The sequence below is a fragment of the Bombyx mandarina genome, chromosome 03, assembly GCF_030267445.1.
Source record: "Bombyx mandarina strain Sakado chromosome 03, ASM3026744v2".
Taxonomy (NCBI): Eukaryota; Metazoa; Arthropoda; class Insecta; order Lepidoptera; family Bombycidae; genus Bombyx; species Bombyx mandarina.
In genome coordinates, this window is record NC_143210.1 from 12,433,993 (window position 1) to 12,454,990 (window position 20,998).

The 20,998-nt window shown below is 38.1% G+C and overlaps 2 protein-coding genes and 1 pseudogene across 2 annotated transcripts; 1 reads left to right on the plus strand and 2 right to left on the minus strand.

Moving 5' to 3' along the window:
- Positions 1 to 9,607: 9,607 nt before the first annotated feature.
- Positions 9,608 to 11,617, minus strand: LOC149503318 (uncharacterized; annotated as a pseudogene).
- A 3,150-nt stretch (positions 11,618 to 14,767) lies between these two features.
- On the minus strand, positions 14,768 to 17,055 carry LOC149503319 (uncharacterized). The gene has a single exon (XM_089737979.1). It carries the CDS (start codon positions 17,053 to 17,055, stop codon positions 16,189 to 16,191), a length of 867 nt encoding a protein of 288 aa, XP_089594105.1. The 3' UTR covers positions 14,768 to 16,188.
- A 2,520-nt stretch (positions 17,056 to 19,575) lies between these two features.
- Positions 19,576 to 20,739, plus strand: LOC149503320 (uncharacterized). The gene has a single exon (XM_089737967.1). It carries the CDS (start codon positions 19,576 to 19,578, stop codon positions 20,443 to 20,445), a length of 870 nt encoding a protein of 289 aa, XP_089594093.1. The 3' UTR covers positions 20,446 to 20,739.
- The last annotated feature ends 259 nt before the right edge of the window (positions 20,740 to 20,998 follow it).

The following is a 20,998-nucleotide window of genomic DNA, read 5'->3' on the forward strand; positions in this document are numbered from 1 at the left end:
TAAATTCCCCTCCACGGTGTTTCCCCGAGCGCTATGACATGTCCTCCTTCAAACGAGGCTTACAGAGTCCTCAGCAGTAGGCAGCGACTTGGCTCTACCCCTGGCATTGCTGATGTCCATGGGCGACGGTAACCACTCACCATCAGGTGGGTCGTCAGGTCTGCCTACAAGGGCAATAAAAAAAAAGACTTGGCTGTGCACTGCGCATTGACTACGTCCATAAGCGACTGTGACTACTTACCATCGGGTGTAGTGTTCGTTCGTCTACCAAAAAGGCAATAAATATTTAAGTTAACTATACTGAGTTAAGTTGTAACTATGCTGAGATCTTAGAACTTATATCTCAAGGTAAGTGGCGCATTTACGTTGTAGATGTCTATGGGCTCCAGTAACCACTTAACACCAGGTGGGCTGTGAGCTCATCCACCCATCTAAGTAATAAAAAAAAAACAAAAAAGTTAAAGCAAAGGTTTGTGTTTGTTTCGACCAAACATATTCCTTGTCATTTAGTAGTTTTTATGAGCGTGATTATACTCCATACTATAATCACGCTCATAAAGAAAATAATCCAAATAAAGACAACGCGAAATAACCAGATGTTCAACATCACCGTGGTGTCCCCGCAAACTGGGTCAAAACTACAAGTTTTTAAATAAATTAACAAGCACGTGCACGGATACACGTGTTCAAAAATACACGTGCTGACGTGATATTAATTAACCGCTACAATTTTAGTCCGGCTCTTTTAATATTTCAAAGCGCCTGCTCCTTTGAGAATCGCATACATTTTGTTACTTATGTAGTATGTACATATTTAAGATTAGTGTTATAGGAACACGGTAGATACGTCTCTATAAAGTCCCGCGTTATGCAAAACCGTGTTATATGAGCTTAGAAGAGTATTTTTTTCTGAACGAAGCATCTCAACTATGCCTATAGGTATTTTTTACCTATTGTACATAAAAAATAAGCAGTAAAATTTCGTTTTTTAAATAGATAATGCATAGAAAGAAAGAAAGAAATCATTTATTCAAGTTAAAAGCAGCGTGTATGCTTTGTCATTATTTGACATGCGAATTTTAGTGCAGTGCAAGATATTATAATATTATATAATTTACCGTTCATTCATCCATAATTCAACCAATAATTCCAACAATTGGATATTCAATAATAACCAGTTCAACCATATTATAGTAATTTGATAAAAAGTTGTTAAAATTTATTAGTAGAAGTTCTTCGTTATAACAAGATGAGTTTATAATGTCGATGTGAATAAAACTATTTTGTTTTACCTCGTTATAACAAATTGTATTAGGTTGGTCACCTAACCTTAATATAACATACCTCAGTTTAGTGAATTACTTGATACTAGTGGTCCCCGGTAGTCGAAATTCGCCTATAATTAATTGAAATTGTAAGTTTGTACACCATTTTGATTATATTGTCAAAGACTATTATACTTCTAATCACAAATTTCGCCAAGACTACACTATAAGAAAATATTAATAAAGACAAACAATATTTAATCTATTCTCAATTTGACCACAGACGTCAAGAACAAAACTTTGACAATAAAAAAATAGTATGCATGTGTGTGTGTGTGTCAAATACATGGTAGTGTGTGTAACGTTTTCTTTATTGATTTCATGTATCTTTTATGCATTATTTAAAAAAAAATATTAGAATTGTGCACTTCTTCTTCTCTATATTCTCGATAAGCGTGAAAAATTTCATACTCCTCCGACCGCGCAATTTTCGTAAAAAGGGGTACAAAGTTTTTGCTTCACGTATTAATATATAGATGACGAATATTTACTTGTGCCCTTCCGATTTGTTATATCGAGGTTGCACTGTATTAACTTAATGTACTAAGTTAATGTGGACGAACCACAATAGCTATCATTTCCGCAAAAAAAAAAAGACGAAACTAGGTGAATCGTTAAAGCCGAAACACGAATATAAAATTGATTACATGTTCCGACGTAGACCGGAAGTAATTTGTGTTATATTGAGACCGCTATACTAGGTCCATTCGGGTCGACCGCCCTGCTACACGAGCGTAAAGATGTACATAGTTCTGCCAGCCCTGCTTTGCAACCGCAACGAAGAGAAAGACGTTACGGAAAAGACATGATACATACGCTAAAATTAGCTGATCAATACTCTTTTTTTTATAGGAGAAAATCGCCGGATCCGGTATGTGGGAGTTGAGCCTCACTAAAAACTCCTGCCGCTCACAACTGACGCCCTACCTCGGACCGGGCCGCAGCCCAGTCGGGGCTATTGAGACGGCGGGACAGGGTTAACCCAGAGCACATTACATCCATCCCGCCGTCCCATAGACGCCGGACCGGCAGCCGCCAGCGACACGACCACCGGTTCCCTCGGTCAGCGGGCCGAGAGCCCGCCTTGATAGCGCCGCGTTACACCTTCCCCCGGAGCGGTCGGGGGAACGCGGTCTACCGTCACCCGGCTTCCTACTGCGGGTGAGTGTGCAAAGCACGCCGCCCCACGTCTGGGTCTCTCCCCTCACAAAACGGGTAGCTGTTCAATACTTAAGTTTGTTTTATAATCAGTGCCAGTGCACATGAAGCCTTTATCTACTTATCAACCCTTTCACCACTTCCTTGAAATAAGCATGAAAAAAAATTACATAAACGTCTAATTTAACCGAATGCTATGTAAGTTTCTTATTATTTTATCTTTTTTTTCCTCCTTGAGAGGCTATTTCAGCGTAACCTTAACTAGTAGTTGAGCTCACGGGGCTCAGACCTGACGACGTTGCTAACACGAACCCTAGCAAGAGCCATGCTTCGCAGAATCTACCACCGGATTAGAAACGCGACCCACTGAGAAGATCTGGCGAGAAACTAAATGGGCTGTGTCTGTAGGTTAACTCACTCGTCGAACCCTTTGTCGCAAGCGAATGGATTCGACGAGAACGGTGACTGATGCTTGAGGTACCTAAAAGCATCGCTATTGGATCGGGAGGCTTCGAAATGATGTGCTTAGGACGACGTCGACTGTTTACCATAACTCTCGTAACAATGACCGACCCTACGTTGCCTGCTTCCAGTGGATTCCCGAGACCTTTAACAGGCCTTTGGTACATCTCGCGAGAGGTCTATTTACGCTACATCTTCCGGTATTTATTTTTAAGATATAACTTTTTATATTACTATATGATTTTAGTCTCTGATAACCGTCGCTTATTTGTTCGTCAAAATTATTATTACTGGTGGTAGGATCCTCTTGTGAGTCCGCACGGGTAGGTACCACCGCCCTGCCTATTTCTGCCGTGAAGCAGTAATGCGTTTCGGTTTGGAGGGCGGGGCACCCGTTGTATCTATACTGAGACCTTAGAACTTATATCTCAAGTTGGGTGGCGCACTTATGTTGTAGATGTCTATGGGCTCCAGTAACCACTTATATAACCTAAAATCACTTATATAACACTATCAGGTGGGCTGTGAGCTCGTCCACCCATCTAAGAAACAAAAAAAAATTAATCTCAGACTGTCGCGCATGCTTCAGTCGTAGAGGCTAAATAGCCGCGGTCACCCCTTGACCGTGCCTTATAAGACACGCGAGGGTTCACCGACCGCGACCACATGCCCGACATTCTACGGTACACTTAATCGCAAGTTACGACTGTAACATTTTTACGTAATAATCATTTTCTGCTTAATTACAGTTTAAAATATTACTTGTGAAGCTATAAAACAAAAAATCGGGTAAGATAAGCTAATAGTTTCTTTAGCACGAATGTGTATTAGCTTGGACCGAAATTATGAGTTTCTGGCCTAAGCAAATGAAAGAGTTTTTGTTACCTTACAAAGCAGACAATGATATAACACAAAGTAAAGTACTCCGATGAGTGAGTGGATTCATGGATATGAGCAATCTCATAGGTACAGTCCAGACACCGCCTGTGGCTGATGACACTTTCCAAATCACGTTTGAAGATAAAGGGGCGCTCAATAGATACCACAGATGGGAATTCATTTTAAGGCCGAATGTAGTATGGTAAAAATGATCTCTGGAAACAAACTATAGGGCCTACGAATGAATTCTGCTCCGAGGGATGTGTATATACACAACGTTAACTCCTGGGTGCTTAGTGCGAGTTTTTAACGTTCTCGCTAGCGTAAAAGTAAATTCAAATTTGTATGCAGTTTCAACTGTAACGCAGGTGTACCCCTCGAAGGTGGACAGACGTTCGGCTCACCTGGTGAGTAGTCTGCTATACTATGTAGCTCGCGTTTCAGGAGTATATTTACTTACGAATATGCATATGCTAATGTACCCACGTAGGTAATTAAAGACCTATGAAATTTATAAATGACTAGCTGTACTGGTCCGCTTCGCTGGGCATTTACAATTAACGTTATTATTTCTCACCCCTACAAAGATTCTCATCATTACCGCCCCTGCAACTGGTGTAGGGAGTCCAACACTCATATAAATATTAACCTATCCATTAAGTACATATATTTTCTACACGGATACCAAGTTTCAAGTCAATCGGATACATGGTTCAGTAGTTATAACGGAACATCCGTAAAAACCATTGTAGATTTATATATTAGTATATATTATTCTCGCTTTTAACCGACTTAAAAAAATCAGGATGTTCGCAATTAGACTGTATTGTAAGGAATGAAGCTGGTACTTCTCATGTGGTTCCAGTAAATATCATATGGTTTCAATTTACCCAGATCTGATCAGTACCTAGTTTGTGAGTTATCATAAATATTTCATAGTTAACGGACCTCGACTACACTGATAATTTAAAATCGTCGTGGCCTAAATATAAAACGCCTGGTGCATTCGTATTGAGCGATGCGTGTTCGAATCCCGCAGGTAAGTTCCAATTTTCTAATGAAATACGTACCTAATGAATGTTTCACGAATGACATGACACGATAAAGGAATAACATCGTGTAATAAAACCCGCAAAAATTATATGTTGCGTAATTACTGGTGGTAGGACCTCTTGAGTCCGCACGTGTAGGTACCACCACCCTGCCTATTTCTGCCATGAAACAGTAATGCGTTTCGGTTTGAAGGGTGGGGCAGCCGTTGTAACTATACTTGAGACCTTAGAACTTATATGTCAAGGTGGGTGGCGCATTTCCGTTTGTAGATGTATATGGGCTCCAGTAACCACTTAACAACCAGGTGAACTGTGAGCTCGTCTAAGCAATCTGTATATATAAAAATGAATTGTTGTTCGTTAGTCTCGCTAAAACTCGTAGGCAGACTTGTAGGCAGACGAGCGCACGGCCCACCTGATGGTGAGTGGCTACCGTCGCCAGCCGCTGCCTACCGCTTAATACTCTCCACAAGCCTCGTTTGAAGAAGGACGTGTCATAGCGCTCGGGAAACACCGTGGAGGGGAGCTCATTCCATAGCCGGATGGTACGTGGCAAAAAAGACCTCTGGACACGCACTGTGGAAGACCGCAGTGACTCCAGGTAGTGTGGGTGAACTCTACTCCGGTGTCGGCCGGTGCGATGGTAAAAACGAGATACCGGTATCATCTCGAACAATTCCTCAGTGCACTCCTCTGTTTGTTGAAGTCGGTTAAATTTTTAATTCAAACTAACCAAACGGTCGCGCGCATACAAAAACAATAGCCTAAGCCTAACCCAGCAAAAGCCATGAGAATTAAATCACATAGGAAATTCGTAATTTAATACAACGCTGTACTAACACAATTCTATTGCTGTCCTAATTCAACCTTGACAGCGAACGACGCTTAACACCTTTTCAACTGAACAATTTTACGAACCACTACTAAACTTGGAATACGAAACCGAATCGCAAATTTTAGAATGGTCGCAAGTGACGCTCGTCGATACGTAACGTTTTCGTCCGTTAACGGTTTTCAGCTGACTACAATGTCACTATCGCTTCTAGGTAACGCGTTGAGACAAACAAAGATTGTTCAAACGCCGCTGATGTAGCCTTCCGCGAAACGTATCGTGTGCGACTAGCACTTACCGAGTAATTGCAAAACGTTTACCCAACAAAAAACTTATCGTCAATATTATTTTATAAATTCATTTTAAGGACCGCGAATCGAACTTTCGATGGAATTGAATCGGAGGTGCGTTAGAGCCTCTGGTTATTACACTGAGTGTCGTGGCTTCTGGGAATAAATGTACTACGACTTCGTAGAGCACATTATTATTTACAAAAAGTGTTCCGACAGCATATGTCTAACCATTACTTATGCCGCAGTAAGTATTCTTTTATTTAAAAAAATAAAACAACGTCAAATATCATTGAAATTTTTGTTGACCCGAACGGAGCCGGAGCGGACTGCTAGTCAGGTATAAAGCAAAAAATTCATGAGAATTCCCGTTAGAAATTTATTCTGATAAACGATAAAAAAGTTATGCTATGCATTATGGCACCTTCCGTGCTCACTTTCAGAACCTGGTCCCTCGTTTGTTGGGGGTGGCCGGCGCGTTAAGCAGGCTTCTGCCCAACGTCGGGGGACCTGACTAGGTGACGCGCCGTCTCTATACGGGGGTGGTGCGATCAATGGCCCATTACGGGGCATCTGTGTGGGGCCAGTCCCTGGCCGCGGGGGTGGCGAAGCTGCTGCAACGGCCGCAACGCACCATCGCGGTCAGGGTCATCCGTTGTTATCGCACCATCTCCTTTGAGGCGGCGTGTGTACTGGCTGGGACGCCGCCTTGGATTCTGAAAGCGGAGGCGCTCGCTGCTGACTATCAGTGGCGGGCTGACCTTCGTGCCCGGGGCGTGGCGCATCCCAGCCCCAGTGTGGTCAGAGCGCGGAGGGCCCAATCTCGGCGGTCCGTGCTGGAGTCATGGTCCAAACGGCTGGCTGATCCTTCTGCCGGTCGTAGGACCGTTGAGGCGATTCGCCCGCTCCTTGTGGATTGGGTGAATCGTGACAGAGGACGCCTCACTTTCCGGCTCACGCAGGTGCTCACTGGGCATGGTTGCTTCGGTGAGTTCCTGCACCGGATCGGAGCCGAGCCGACGGCAGAGTGCCACCATTGTGGTTGCGACTTGGACACGGCGGAGCACACTCTCGTTGCCTGCCCCGCATTGGAGGGGTGGCGCCGTGTCCTCGTCGCAAAAACAGGAAACGAGTTGTCGTTGCAGAGTGTTGTGGCATCGATGCTCGGCGACGACGAGTCGTGGAAGGCGATCTCGCAGAAGGAGACGACGGGGCGCGTGAGAGATGCACAATCCCGCCGCCGTCGAGCGGGGGCCAGGGAGGCGGATCTCGCCCAAGCCCTGGCCCTCTAAGTGTTTCGGGTCCCCCTTACATGTCGGTCTGGGGACCGGCGAGGGGGGCCTAAGAAGACGACGTGCATGCTGCTCTGCACGCGTTTTACGCAAGAGCATCCGGGTGATGGAAGGCCGGCTATCCTCGACTCACGCTGGTTCTGGTCCAGCGGGGTATTCCGTAGGATAGCTCACTCTAACCGGCGCCATCTAGGCGGGCTTCGGATAGCCTGCCGACCGAGAGGGCTGGTGGTCGCGGCGCCGATGACCGCCGGTCCGGCGTCCCGAGGGGGAGGGTGATGGGAGAGATGTGCTCCGCACTAAACGCTTCACTTTCCCCCCTCTGCCTCTTCATGAGTTCTGTCTCATGCGAGATTTGGACGTTGGTTGTTGAGCGACAGGAGGTTTTAGTCAGTTCGACTCTGACATGCCCCGCCCTCCATCCCCAGTGGAGGGCGGAAGTCCGGCGATTTCCTCCTGACAAAAAAAAAAAAAAATAATAAAAAAAAAAAATAAAAAAAAAAATGCATTATGGCAAAAACTATATTTTTGCGTAGACCGAATGGCAAAAGTGCTGAAAACCAAGATTTTTTAATTATTTTTTTTATTGCTTAGATGGGTCGACGAGCTCAGCCCACCTGGTATTGAGTGATTACTGGAGCCCATAGACATCTAAAACGTAAATGCGCCACCCACCTTGAGATATAAGTTCTAAGGTCTCAGTGTAGTTACAACGGCTGCCCCACCCTTCAAACCGAAACGCATTACTGCTTCACGGCAGAAAATAGGCGGGGTGGTGATACCTACCCGTGCGGACTCACAAGAGGTCCTACCACCAGTAAATAGTTTATTTAATTAAAAAAAATACCATTTCTGCGCCAACCTAAACCACTGACTCGTTAAACATGAATTACTGCTATTAGTCTCCTTATCGTGAACCAGTGAGCGCTTAATCGACAAGTAGTTATACGATGTTGCACAAAGTAATGTATAATCCAGAACATTAACATAGAAAATTCTACGAACGGACGCGAGGTCGCTAGCGTAAGGAAACCCTAAGGATTTATTGTTGCATGTCACAATGTTATCTACCCGAATGGAAATAAGCTATATAAGAAATGGTTTACAAAATTATGGAGTCAATGATATGGGGAGCGAGCTAATTACTTACTGGTGGTAGGACGTCTTGTGAGTCCGCACGGGTAGGTTCCACCACCCCGCCTATTTCTGCCGTGAAGCAGTAATGTGTTACATGATATGGAATAAGAAATATGATAAAAAATGTCGTTGAAATTAAATATAAAACAATACTTGGTTGAAATATGAAATATAATAGCATACCTTTTTATCCAAATGCTTTTTCTTGTTGAATCACTGTTCAATATTTTAAAAATAAGACTATTTTGGTTTGATAAAATTAAAAACAATCGCGAAGGGACTCGTATATGATAAAATTAAAATAAAACGTTCATAATATCTTGAATCGTGAGTTATATACAAAAGGAACTGCCAATTTTGAATTGTTTGACAAATGCGCAAACTTTCCGATCGTGACAAAAGAGATTTCCTATGAATGTTCATACTCGTATAGGCTGGTTCGTGTAGCGAACCAGCGTCACGGATCTAAAATTAATTATTTATTCTTTTATGATAGCCCGCACGGGTAGGTACCACCGCCCTGCCTATTTCTACCCTGAAGCAGTAATTCGGCTTGAAGGATGAGATAGCCGTAGTACCTACTTTTTACTAGTGGTAGGACCTTGAGTCCGCACGGGTAGGTACCACCACCCTGCGTATTTTTGCCGTGAAGCTGTAATACGTTTCGGCTTGAAGGGTGGGGTAGCCGATGTAATTATACTGAGACCTTAGAACTTACATCTCAAGGTGGGTGGTGGCATTTACATTGTAGACCTCTGTGGACTCCAGTAACACCAGGTGGACTGTGAGCTCGTCCACTGATCTAAGCAATAAAAAAAAATTACTATAAAACGGACTCTGAGTTCCTGACACTGCTCCTTAATCTTAATGTAATTAGCTATAAAAAATATAAAAAAGCCGCCGAAGCCTAAACCATAAAAATACCCAAATTGAGAAAGGGAAAGGTAGTGAAATGTAAAATTGTCTTTTTACTAAAAATCGTAATATTTTACCCGACTCTTTGACCTTGTCATTAAAATCAAATAAAAACAAAATGTTTAAGTGGATACACAAAAACTGTCGTCCGTTATTGCGACTGGGACAATAGCGCACATGTTGGCCATACCTTAAAAATGGGAATCATAAGAAAAAACCAATGCCGCTGTTACGCGGTGAGCGGTTTTGTAGTTTTAAAAAAAACTTTATTTTAATATACACTGAATTTATTTATCCTTTACAAAAATCTGATGTTACACGGACAGAGTTACGATGTTATAAGTTTGAAGATTGATGACGAACTCTTAAGTTTCAAGGAGAAAGAGAATTTATACATGAATAGTATTTACTAAACAATTAGTAAATGAGTCATTTAGACTATGAACCGTATTGGTAAACATATTTAGAATCCGTAAGGACACAATTAGTAAATGACGGAATTTTACCGATGTGAAAGGAATACAATATTAACTAATGTTCTAATTCCAAATGAAGATCTGATGTAAAGTAAACAATATACATATGATTTAGTAACATGAGGAAATAAGTATGTTATATAGCAACAATGATTTAGAACTTAAGAACTAAGAGTTAGAGTACATTATGTGTTTATGAGAATTGATATATGACTTAGGTACTAGTGTGAGGGGCATAACATAACACCTCCCCCCTTAAAACAAAGGTTGAGCGTTGGTGCTCGAACTTTGAGAATTAGGATTTTCTGGATTTTCGATGTCATCTTCGTCTTCGGAGATGCACGATGTAGGATGACCGATGTTGGTCATTGGAATTGAAATTTGTGTATTTCTTCTTCTTGAAGAATTATCAAAGCAATTATTGAAAATCTGGATACATCCGCTATTTGACCTTCTTCGGGTCGCAAATGAACATGGAAAATTCTTGAAGACTTTGTATAAGATGTATGTAAGCATTGTGATTCCGATCGAGAAATAGATCCATGAAAAACTTGATTCATGTTTCTTCATGAAATTTTGTGTTTTGATTTTCTTAATTTCCTCTGAATATTTGTCAATATGGTGCTTGATTTGTTGTAATGAGTCCAATGGGATCTCATTGATTGGAATTGGAATTAGATGTGGTATTTCAACATTTTTTAATTCTTGGAAACAATCGTCAGTTGTTATATCCGGTGTGACGATTGGATATGTGATGTTTTCATTTGATGACTTAAATGCTGTGAGCGTGCTGTAGCCAGTATGGAGCTTGCAAGATGCTGGCAGCGTTATGATTCCTGATCCATAGAGTTTGTGGTTCGACACTTCACCATTTCATTGAATTACACATTGAGTTTCTGTGCTTAATACGTAGAGCCATTTATTACTTTTTAACTGTTGAAATGTTGCTATTTCCGCAGGAAATGATGTGACAGTGCATGATTTAGGAATTGATTTTGATTTTGTTAGCAGGACTTCAAGTTCACATATTGGTCTTGAAGTAGATTCATAGACGACCATATTTTTGCATAACCGTTGTCTCGATGCGAAATTGTTGCAGTTTTCCAACGAACTTGTAGAAATATACTTTTCTTGATTTTGATTAGTGGCTAAGAATATATGCTCTGGTAGGATAGTGGAGTGATATGAGGAATTAGGATGTTGTATAGGGATTGAATAAATATGATATAATTTAAAATTATCGTTTAGAACTAAGGGAAATTCTAAGATGTATACGAGGCGATTTGAATAAACATAAGCTGATAAGGTAGAAGAATCTAATAAGGTATGAATATTATCTAATGTTACGGATGTGACTAAGCGTTTATTTGTTCTAACATGATTTGACAATAGAAGCTCTTCGTAGAGACGCTTGAGAGAAATTATCGATGGGTGAACAGTATTTGATTTAGCAAAAAGAATACTAGTTAGACAATCGTTTATATCGTTTTCTAAGTTAGTTACTAATTCTAGAATTTGCAGGGAAATTGTGGAAATTTCTTCACTTATTTTAATATCGAATACAGTATTCTTTGTAGTGTTAATATACTCGTTTAGACGATTAATATTTTCATTGATAATTTGTTCGTCGTATGTGATTTTGAATATAGATTCATTAAAGTTTTTAATTGTAGAAGATGTAATTTGTAATTGTTTTTGCATTAGATTCATTACATCTAATTCTCGTTTTTCTAAAGAATTGATGCATTCATTATAATGTTCAGCATCCTGTGCATCAGGTGTACCGATTAACCATTTCAGAACAGAGCTAAGGCCATCAAACAATTCTCGTTTAACACGTGAATTTTTGCCTAAGTAAAGGTTTAATTTCGAAAGTTCGTTTTTGAATTATAACGATTTTGTATAGAATGTTGAATAAATTTGTAAATTTTGTAAATGTGTAGGTATATAAACATTTTAAAAATCGAACTAATAATAAAACTAATATAAGGATTTGGTAGGGATTGTATAAAATAATTTGTATTTTGGATGGCTGTAAATTGGCCTATCCTGTAAAGAAATATTTCTAACTTAAAAATAGAATATGAAATATAGTAGACTATAATTTTAACATAAATGAATGAATTTTGAAATATTAGAATTTAGGATGAATTATCGTTATTAGGATAAGGTCTAAGACGATTTGAGTGAACTAATTGGGTTTTTCCACCCTTTTTAATTAGGAAATTTTCATTGAAGCCAACACGAACTATTTCGTATGGGCCTTCCCATTTAGGATCTAGATTGTTAGGATTAGGAACTTTTAGCATAACTTTATAACCTATTTTATATTCTACAGAATTCTTAATTTGATTGTCATAGCGTTCTTTCGCTTTTTCTTTCATCTTTTCTAGATTTTGTAAAGCAGTTTCTCTAGAGACCTTTAAACGTTCGTTTAAGTCTTTTAAATAATCGCAAGCTGTGTAATCAGAGATTGGTTTTAGCGAATAGAACGGACGAGGCTTAAAACCAAATAAAAGTTCATGAGGAGTGTAACCCGTGGAAGAGTTAACTGAGGTATTATGACATAAAATAGCGAGAGGGATGATTTGATCCCAATTTTTATGACGACGATTGCAATACATGCGTATATGATCTCGAAGAGTCGCATGGAATCGTTCGAGAGCGCCATTTGTTTGAGGATGATATGCTGTATTGAATGTGTGATTACATCCGAGAAATTTTGTTAGTTGTTTAAGAACGTTATTGGTAAATTCGGTACCTTGGTCCGAATGAAAACGCTTTGGAACACCGAAGTGTTGGCAGAAATGTAAGATTTGTTTAGCAATAGTGACTGCTTCTTTGTCAGGAATAGGATATGCTTGAACAAATCTTGTGAGATCGTCTTGCAACGTTATGACATATTTATTATTATTATCACTAATTTCTGAATATGAGACTAAATCCATTGAAATACGTTCAAATGGTTCAGTAGATTGAGAGGTTATGACCATAGGTGCTTTAAAGGATTTTCGTTGAATTTTATTTCGTTGGCAAACGACACATGATTCTATGTATTCTTTAATGTCGTTTGTCATTCCTTTCCAGAAATATTCATCACGAATTTTTCTAGTTGTTTCTAGGATTCCACGATGTCCTGATAGAGGTTCATCGTGATAGGTTTTGAGAATATTAGGAATTTCTTCGGGCTTAGGATAAGATATTTTATTTTCACAAATTATAATTTTACAATTGTATGATTCAGCGATGTATGAAGATATATAAAGTTGTTCATTGATGTCTAGTTTACATGTATTATCATTTTTAAGATCTGGAACGTACAATGTATCAATTTCATGTTTTTGGAGACATGAGAGAAGAGATTTAAAATAACTTTCAGAATCCCATGGATCGAAGTGTCTGGGTCTAGTGCATGTAAAGAATAAATTTTGATTATGATTTGAATTTAACAAATGTACTTCGTATAGAGAGTTTTGATTTTCTAAAAATGATTCAGTTTGTGAACATAAACTGATGGCTTCATGAAATAAATTATTTTGTGAAGTAGGTTCACATGACATAGGAATAAATATATTTTTGTGCTTAACGTCTAACAATTGATCTGGAGACGTTTTTGTAAAAGAAGTATTTATATTGCTACGATCTAAGGATTTGTAATGTTCAAAATTTATTTGTAGATAATCGTCTTGATCATCTTGACTTAAGTCTATAACGTTAGAGTTCATAATAGCTGGACGAGACAGAGCGTCCGCATTTGTATTCATTTTTCCTGCTTTATAAACTATTTCGTACTCGTATTCTTCGAGCTTGAGACGCCATCTTACGAGACGACTGCCTGGATCTTTGATTGAAAATAACCACGTCAGAGGTTTGTGGTCCGTAACGATTTTGAATCTTCTTCCGAAGAGATAAGGTCTGAAATGTTTAACTGCCCATACTATGGCAAGCAACTCTCTTTCTATAGTTGAATAATTAGACTCGGCTTTATTTAAAGTACGTGAGGCATATGCGATTGGCAAATCTTTGCCAATATCTCCCTGTGAGAGGATAGCACCAATAGCATGTAACGATGCATCGGTAGTTAATACGAAATCTTTGTTGAAATCGGGATATTGAAGAATTGGAGTCATGGTTAAAATTTCTTTACATTTATCGAATGCTGACTGTTGATCTTTACTCCATATAAATGGAACATCTTTCTTGAGTAAGCTCGTTAAAGGTTTAGTGATTTTGCTAAAGTTAGGTATAAATCTACGATAGTATCCTGCGAGACCTAAGAATGATTTTATATCTTTACACGATTTAGGAATAGGAAAGTTTTTAACTGCTGAAACCTTTTCTGGATTTGGTTTCACGCCTTGATTTGTGATGATGTGACCTAGATAGGCAACTTCTTTGCGCATAAATTCACACTTGTCGGGTTGAATTTTGAGACCATATTTACGGAGTCGTTCTAAGACTTCAGTTAGTTTTTGTTCATGTTCCTGAAGACTAGAAGCAAAAACGACTATATCATCTAAGTACACAAAACAACGCTCTCCCTGCAATCCGTACAGAACGCTATCCATAGCGCGTTGGAAAGTAGCTGGAGCATTTTTGAGTCCAAAGGGCATTCTTAAAAATTCATAGTGACCATAAGGAGTACTGAATGCTGTCTTAGGAATATCCTTTTCATCAAGTTCAATTTGGTGAAAACCTGATGCTAAATCTAGGGTAGTAAAATAAATAGAATGACCTAACTTGTCTAGGATATCGGTGATGTTTGGCAAAGGGTAACTATCTCCAATAGTGATTTCGTTTAATTTCCTGTAGTCTATAACTACACGCCATTTCTGTTTACCAGAAGCGTCAGACTTTTTAGGGACAACCCAAATGGGGCTGCTCCATGGAGATGAACTAGGTTGAATAATTTTTTGGTCTAGCATTTTTTCAACTTGAGATTTTACTTCTTTTTGATGAATGAAAGGAAACCTATACGTTTTGGTATTGATCGGAATATCAGAAGTAGTAGGAATTGAATGTTTTGTATTGTTACTAAAAGACAGAGGCTCGTCTTCTAAATAAAAGATATCTGGAAATTTTGAAATAATTTTGTCTAGAGATTTTAGTTCTTCGTTATTTAGATGGTCAGTTCTCACGAGTTGACGAACTTTATCTCGTTTATCGTGGACGCCATTATTTAATGAGTTTGTAAAGTTTATTTGTGAATTAGCATTATTTGAGTTATTAATTAATGATAACGATTTAGTTTCTACTAATGGTAATGATGTGATCGTCTTATCACGGTCGCTTGAGTTGACACAAGTTATGAGGAATCTTCCATTGGAAACTGAGATAAGTGCATTCGGTATGGTCAACTCTTTGTCTAAGGATTGTTTTTCGACGAACGCATTACCATTACAGATGTCTTTTGTAAAACAAGCGATGACAGTTTCAGATCGCTTTCCTAGAACTTGTTTACAATCGGACGGTAACTCATCTTTATCACCGAGAGTTGTTAATTTATAACTTTTGTCTTTAAGACGCATGGTCTTAGATTGAACATAAATTGTAGCATTGAATTTGTTCATAAAATCGTTACCTAAAATACCATCTACACTGATATTTAAGTTAGCAACGTGAAATTTGAATTTTGATAGATTATCGAGGGACAGTTGTGCTGTACCAAAACTACGAATGGTAGAGTTAGTTCCAGATATTCCCACAATAGACACGATGTTCGATTCATCTAGAGGGGCTGTACCTATTTTGTTTCTATTAATAACAGAAATAGCAGCGCCTGTGTCGATAAGAAAGGTTACTGGTTGTCCTTCGATGTGAAACTTACAATAAAGTAGATTTTCTGGTGGTACATTGAATGATGATATTTTGTAAGTTTCTATGCTAGTTTGACTCTTTGAGCTAGGAGTCGATTTTGAATGAGAATTTAAATTAACGATTTCGTTAGATTTAGGATTTGATTTAGAATTCGATTTAGTTTTTGATTTAGAGTTAGAGTTAGATTTAGATTTTGATTTAGAATTTGAATTTGATTTTGAGTTTCGTTTAGAACTCGATTTAGAATTTGATTTTGTGATTTTGTCAAGAGGTTCTGATGATTTTTGAGTTGAAAAAGCTTTAGGGTTTACAAAGGTCTCGAAGTCACTGTCTTCAGTTTGAGTCGCAACGTCACAAAGTTGTCTCCGATAGACTGCTGAACTATGTGAGTTACTGTTCTCGAACTGAGGGGTGAAAATAGCTGTTTGTTCCCGATGAACTGAATTAACAACATTATTTTCTGTGACCTGAATTTGATTTTTATAGTTTAAAGCTTTTTGCTTATTGTGTTTGTTAGATTGATTTAGAACGTCGTTAGATCTAATATTGGGCTTTAAATATTCGCGGTTTCCGAAGCATTGCCCGTGAGTTCGGCCGCCTGCGAGTTTAAATTATTAATTTTGATTGAGTTGTGATCATGTTTATTCTTTTGATTATATTGTCTCTTACGACATTCTTGAATTAAATGACCAGGCTTCTTGCAATAGTTACATGATTTTAAGGGAGTTGAAACATTATGGTTGCCAGAGTTTGGTTGTGGAGTTCGAATATGTCTGGATTGACCATAATTTTGATATCGAATAGTGCTAGGGTTTATATTAAAAAGTTTTTGTCTAGCACTGTTCATATTTCGAATTTTCTCTTCCTGTATAGCAAAATTTCCGGCGTCAGTTAGATTGTTGAAATCTCTGGTTCTAAGCATTACGCCTATGTCAGAGTTTAAGCCGTTAATAAAAACATTGAGAGCTGTTTCCTCAGCAGTAATTTTACGTCCTTCTAGGGTGTCATCGTTATATTCGATACACAGTTTTTCGATTATTTTACTTCGACAAAGATTCACGCGAAGAAAATATTCAGTAACAGTTTCTTTTGATTGTTGGAACATGGATTGTAGTTCTAACATAAGATGTCCTAACGTTTTAGTTTGAGAAAACTTTTGTATTAGGAAGCATTTTAAGTCAGACCATGTTGAAAACTGTTTGGCATGAACGTCTGATGAACTTGGCCCTGTGATTTTATTTAACGCGTATATTAAAAGTACCATCTGTTGTTGAACAGAAGCTAAACTAAACGCGGAGTCGCATGATCTGATAAATCGATACACTTGGCTAGGAGATGATGTATTGAATTCTGGTATTAATTGTAAGAGTGTAGCAATCGTAATTTCTAGAGCCATGTTTTTGTTTTCTGCGCTAAACATTTGAATGGCTTGATTTAAGAAAATATATGATTTAAGAAATAATGAAAAAAAAAAAATTCTACCAAAAGTCGCGAATTTGATTTGAGTTATGATAATTTAAGATTTAAGATTTGATTTAAGATTTTGTTCAATATATATGATTTAGGAAAGAGATTTAGGAATGTGTAACAGATTAAGGATTAAGGATGAATTCAGAGCATATAAAAACCACTTACCACAGTACAATAAAAATTAGATTCTGCATGTGGGATCTCGTCTGTTCGGCGAAGTTATTTCAAAAGCCTTCAGCTACCGTGCTTGATTCACGTCGTTTTGCGGTTGCTGGCTGCTGCTGGGCGATGTGTGTCCCGTAGTTGCTGCTGCTGCTGTTGCTTGGCGATGTGAGTTCCGTCGCGATGCGGTGATGCACGTTAAAACTTCGACTTGGCGATATTTCTATGCGGAATCCTACCGACTGCGCCAAATTTGTTACGCGGTGAGCGGTTTTGTAGTTTTAAAAAAAACTTTATTTTAATATACACTGAATTTATTTATCCTTTACAAAAATCTGATGTTACACGGACAGAGTTACGATGTTATAAGTTTGAAGATTGATGACGAACTCTTAAGTTTCAAGGAGAAAGAGAATTTATACATGAATAGTATTTACTAAACAATTAGTAAATGAGTCATTTAGACTATGAACCGTATTGGTAAACATATTTAGAATCCGTAAGGACACAATTAGTAAATGACGGAATTTTACCGATGTGAAAGGAATACAATATTAACTAATGTTCTAATTCCAAATGAAGATCTGATGTAAAGTAAACAATATACATATGATTTAGTAACATGAGGAAATAAGTATGTTATATAGCAACAATGATTTAGAACTTAAGAACTAAGAGTTAGAGTACATTATGTGTTTATGAGAATTGATATATGACTTAGGTACTAGTGTGAGGGGCATAACATAACACCGCCAAATTCATATGGTATTTATTACTAGCAGCACGTGCATCGCATTATTATTTTTTTCTTTGTTTTTTTTTTTTAAATTGACCACTTACGTATTGTAAGAGTAATTGAGATTTGAACTAAATTGTGGAGCTACATATATTAATTTTGTGTACAAACAAAAGTGACGGAAGGGATTTGGATGAAATCTCGCACGAAGAGAGATTTGAAGACGAAAGATGTTTTTTTTATTTTTTTATTGCCTTTTTTGTCAGACGAGCATACGGCGCACCTGATGGAAAGTGGTCACCGTCGCTCGTGGACGAGAGCAATGCCAGGGGCAGAGCCAAGTCACTGCCTACCATTAAGTACTCTCCGCAAGCCTCGTTTGAAGAAGGCATGTCATAGCGCTCGGAAAACACCATGGAGGGGAGTTCATTCTATTGTCAGATGGTACGTGGCAAAAAAAGATCTTTGGAAACGCACTGTCGATGAACGCAACGATTCCAGATAATATGGATGAACTCTGCTCCGATGGCGGGAGGTGCGATGATAAAAAGAAGATGAGGGAATCGTCTCGAATAATTCCTCTTTTGGATGTACGTGTTATGTTATGCCCCTCACACTAGTACCTAAGTCATATATCAATTCTCATAAACACATAATGTACTCTAACTCTTAGTTCTTAAGTTCTAAATCATTGTTACTATATAACATACTTATTTCCTCATGTTACTAAATCATATGTATATTGTTTACTTTACATCAGATATTCGTTTGGAATTAGAACATTAGTTAATATTGTATTCCTTTCACATTGGTAAAATTCCGTCATTTACTAATTGTGTCCTTACGGATTCTAAATATGTTTACCAATACGGTTCATAGTCTAAATGACTCATTTACTAATTGTTTAGTAAATACTATTCATGTATAAATTCTCTTTCTCCTTAAAACTAAGAAGTTCGTCATCAATCTTCAAGCTCATAACATCGTAACTCTGTCCGTGTAACATCAGATTTTTGTAAAGGATAAATAAATTCAGTGTATATTAAAATAAAGTTTTTTTTAAAAACTACAAAACCGCTCACCGCGTAACAAATTTGGCGCAGTCGGTAGGATTCCGCATAGAAATATCGCCAAGACGAAGTTTTAACGTGCATCACCGCATCGCGACGGGACTCACATCGCCAAGCAACAGCAGCAGCAGCAACTACGGGACACACATCGCCCAGCAGCAGCCAGCAACCGCAAGACGACGTGAATCAAGCACGGTAGCTGAAGGCTTTTGAAATAAATTCGCCGAACAGACGAGAGCCCACATGCAGAATCTAATTTTTATTGTACTGTGGTAAGTGGTTTTTATATGCTCTGAATTCATCCTTAATCCTTAATCTGTTACACAATCCTAAATCTTTGTCCTAAATCATATATATTGAACAAAATCTTAAATCAAATCTTAAATCTTTAATCATCTTAAATCTTAAATTATCATAACTCAAATCAAATTCGCGACTTTTGGTAGAATTTTTTTTTTCATTATTTCTTAAATCATATATTTTCTTAAATCAAGCCATTCAAATGTTTAGCGCAGAAAACAAAAACATGGCTCTAGAAATTACGATTGCTACACTCTTACAATTAATACCAGAATTCAATACATCATCTCCTAGCCAAGTGTATCGATTTATCAGATCATGCGACTCCGCATTTAGTTTAGCTTCTGTTCAACAACAGATGGTACTTTTAATATACGCGTTAAATAAAATCACAGGGCCAAGTTCATCAGACGTTCATGCCAAACAGTTTTCAACATGGTCTGACTTAAAATGCTTCCTAATACAAAAGTTTTCTCAAACTAAAACGTTAGGACATCTTATGTTAGAACTACAATCCATGTTTCAACAATCAAAAGAAACTGTTACTGACTATTTTCTTCGCGTGAATCTTTGTCGAAGTAAAATAATAGAAAAACTGTGTATCGAATATAACGATGACACCCTAGAAGGACGTAAAATTACTGCTGAGGAAACAGCTCTCAATGTTTTTATTAACGGCTTAAACTCTGACATAGGCGTAATGCTTAGAACCAGAGATTTCAACAATCTAACTGACGCCGGAAATTTTGCTATACAGGAAGAGAAAATTCGAAATATGAACAGTGCTAGACAAAAACTTTTTAATATAAACCCTAGCACTATTCGATATCAAAATCATGGTCAATCCAGACATATTCGAACTCCACAACCAAACTCTGGCAACCATAATGTTTCAACTCCCTTAAAATCATGTAACTATTGCAAGAAACCTGGTCATTTAATTCAAGAATGTCGTAAGAGACAATATAATCAAAGAAACAAACAAGATCCCAACAATTCAATTAAAATAAATAATTTAAACTCACAGGCGGCCGAACTCACGGGCAATGCTTCGGAAACCGCGAATATTTAAAGCCCAATACTAAATCAAACGACGTTCTAAACCAATTTAACAAACACAATGAGCAAAAAGCCTTAGACTATAAAAATCAAACTCAGGTCACAGAAAATAATGTTGTTAATTCAGTTCATCGGGAACAAACAGCTATTTTCACCCCTCAGTTCGAGAACAATAGCTCACATAGTTCAGCAGTCTATCGGAGACAACTTAGTGACGTTGCGACTCAAACTGAAGACAGTGACTTCGAGACCTTTGTAGACCCTAAAGCTTTTTCAACTCAAAAATCATCAGAACCTCTTGACAAAATCACAAAATCAAATTCTAAATCGAGTTCTAAACGAAATTCAAAATCAAATTCTAATTCTAAATCAAAAACTAAATCTAACTCTAAATCAAAAACTAAATCTAATTCTAAATCGAATCCTAAATCTAACGAAATCATTAATTTGAATTCACAGTCAAAATCGACTTCTAGCTCTGAAAAACAATCTAATATAGAAACTTACAAAATATCATCATTCAATGTACCACCAGAAAATCTACTTTATTGTAAGTTTCACATCGA

Excerpts from the sequence above, each read along its gene's own strand:
- LOC149503319 (XM_089737979.1), bottom strand. The coding sequence starts at position 17,055 with ATGTTTAGCGCAGAAAACAAAAACATGGCTCTAGAAATTACGATTGCT.
- LOC149503320 (XM_089737967.1), top strand. The coding sequence starts at position 19,576 with ATGTTTAGCGCAGAAAACAAAAACATGGCTCTAGAAATTACGATTGCT.